Source organism: Hemitrygon akajei, unplaced genomic scaffold, assembly GCF_048418815.1.
Source record: "Hemitrygon akajei unplaced genomic scaffold, sHemAka1.3 Scf000113, whole genome shotgun sequence".
In the NCBI taxonomy this organism is placed as follows: Eukaryota; Metazoa; Chordata; class Chondrichthyes; order Myliobatiformes; family Dasyatidae; genus Hemitrygon; species Hemitrygon akajei.
Window position 1 is genome coordinate 770513 of NW_027331999.1, and position 2055 is coordinate 772567.

The 2055-nt window shown below is 42.1% G+C and overlaps 1 protein-coding gene across 1 annotated transcript; it reads right to left on the reverse strand.

Moving 5' to 3' along the window:
* Positions 1–201: 201 nt before the first annotated feature.
* On the reverse strand, positions 202–1359 carry LOC140723424 (N-acetyllactosaminide beta-1,3-N-acetylglucosaminyltransferase 3-like). Its single transcript, XM_073037991.1, has 2 exons — positions 967–1359; positions 202–759 (listed from the first exon to the last, which is right to left on the reverse strand). Exons 1-2 carry the CDS (start codon positions 1357–1359, stop codon positions 202–204), a joined length of 951 nt encoding a protein of 316 aa, XP_072894092.1.
* Positions 1360–2055: the final 696 nt, after the last annotated feature.

Genomic DNA, 2055 nt, shown 5'->3' on the forward strand with positions numbered 1-2055 from the left:
GGGTGCAGTAAGAATTAGGCTGAGTGATGACACCTGACAGCTTTACAAACATTTGTAGAATGTAGAAAGGCACCAACTCTATGAATTAATGTATACTCCAATATAATTTAGGAATTGAGCTTCTTACATTGCATAAACAACTGATTAACACATGTTTACAAACTGCATTACATTCCAACAGTTGCTACATTCTCTCATGACTCATGCGGTCCTTTTCGTGGATGCAGACTTCTGGGCAGCATGAGCACATTTCAGATTGGCATCATGCACCGCATCCCACATCAATAGCAGTTCGAAAGGCCGAAAACGGTGCACTAGCAGCAACTCACGGTAATAGCAAGGATTGAAAGAGTCATCTTGGGTTGAAAGAACCCTGACTCCAGCTGTCCTGAATCCACTATGGGAGCGTGGGGCTAGTCCAGTCTTGGCCAGACACATCCCCCAAAATACATCATCAATGGGGTATAGTTCAAGGTCTTGGGCTATGTGGTAAATGATGTGAGCTGTATACACAGACATAAGTATGCCCGCTCCACTAACGTATGGTGGGTACGACTTGATGGTGATCACTATTTCTGGCACATAATACTTGCTCGACTTCTGGCGTTTGGGCCCAAACCCATAAACGAGATGGCCCACAAACAGGTGTTGGTGAACATTCATGCCTAGCAAGTAATGAACCATGTTATCGGTGTTGGCAAAGACATCATCATCTCCATTGAAGATGAATTTAGCTCTGGGGCAAAATTCACTGACCCACTGCAGCAACTTGTATTGTTTGAGGGTGAGGTTGAAAAAGGTATCCAAGAAATCCCATTGTAGGACATCTCTGTGTTCTCTGTTTTCCATGGCTAAAAGCTGATTCAATTTCCTCCTTTCGTTTTGATCAGGAGAGACACCAGAGATAAAGACTCTCTTAATTAGGACCCCATTGAATTCGCGTTCTTTGCCCCAGGTCTTCCTTACCATTTCCCGCCGATCCTGGTGGAAAGGGTGAGATTTGATCACCAGGAGCAGGAAGACATTCTGAGATCCTTCTCGACCACCACATTTGTCTGGGACATTTTGAATCATGTCAAATTCTCGACAGTGTTTATACATCAAGAAGTTTTTTATGTGCTCTTTCTCTTGATGAAATGAGGACAGGTGCAACAATGTCGTGTTCGCGTGGCACTTTGGCTTGAGCACTGATTTAGTTGCATCAGCAGTAACAACCTTGGGCAGATCTTTGCGATGAAAGGTTTCTGCAATATCATCAGTCTCTCGACGTTGGTCATTATCCCAGAACATGAAGAACAATCCCAGAGTAATCAAAACACCCAGCACTACTTTCACATAGAATTGCTGATGTCTTCTCATCTTTCACCTGAAATAGAGAAAAAATATGGATTAATTCAAAGAAAACTTTACATTTACATGATGCTTGAGAAATATTGACCTCAAAATGGTGGTGAGGTAAGGAATAGGCAGGGCCTACACACTGTTGAAAGTGTAATTGACCTGAAGCATTCCATCCCAGCAGAAAAACAAATCTACCTATAGGATACCATCTCTGTCATTAAACTGAAAATCGCATAGTTTTTTTCTGGGCCTTAAAGATATATGATTCCAAAGGCTTTATTCCACCTCGCTTCACAGCTCTCATCACTCCTCTCGGGGCTTAATCTGAGCTGGGCCAGACCTAGAGCAATATAGCACAATGCAGACATTTTGGTCCATGATGTTGCACAGAACTTTTAATCTGCTCCAAGATCAATTGATACCTACTCTCTCAAATAGCTCTCCATTTTTCTTTCATCCATGTGTCTATCTAAAAGCCTCTTAAATCTCACTGATGCATCTACCCTTATCACTACCCAAGCTGTGCATTCCATACAGCCACCATTTTCTTTTTGTTAAAAAATACTACTTCTGACAAACCCCTACACTTTTCTCTAATCACCTTAACATTATGCCCCCTCATATTAGTCATTTCTGCCCTGGGAAAATGTTGTTGGCTCTCCATTCTATCGATACCTCTTATCAACATATACACCTCTATCAAATCACCACTCC

What these genes read in the sequence shown, in the direction of transcription:
- LOC140723424 (XM_073037991.1), bottom strand. Translation starts at nt 1,359, where the DNA reads ATGAGAAGACATCAGCAATTCTATGTGAAAGTAGTGCTGGGTGTTTTG. An exon ending in ACCAGGATCGGCGGGAAATG is followed by an intron (nt 760 to 966) that starts GTAAGGAAGACC and finishes AAGTTGCTGCAG; the next exon opens with TGGGTCAGTGAATTTTGCCC.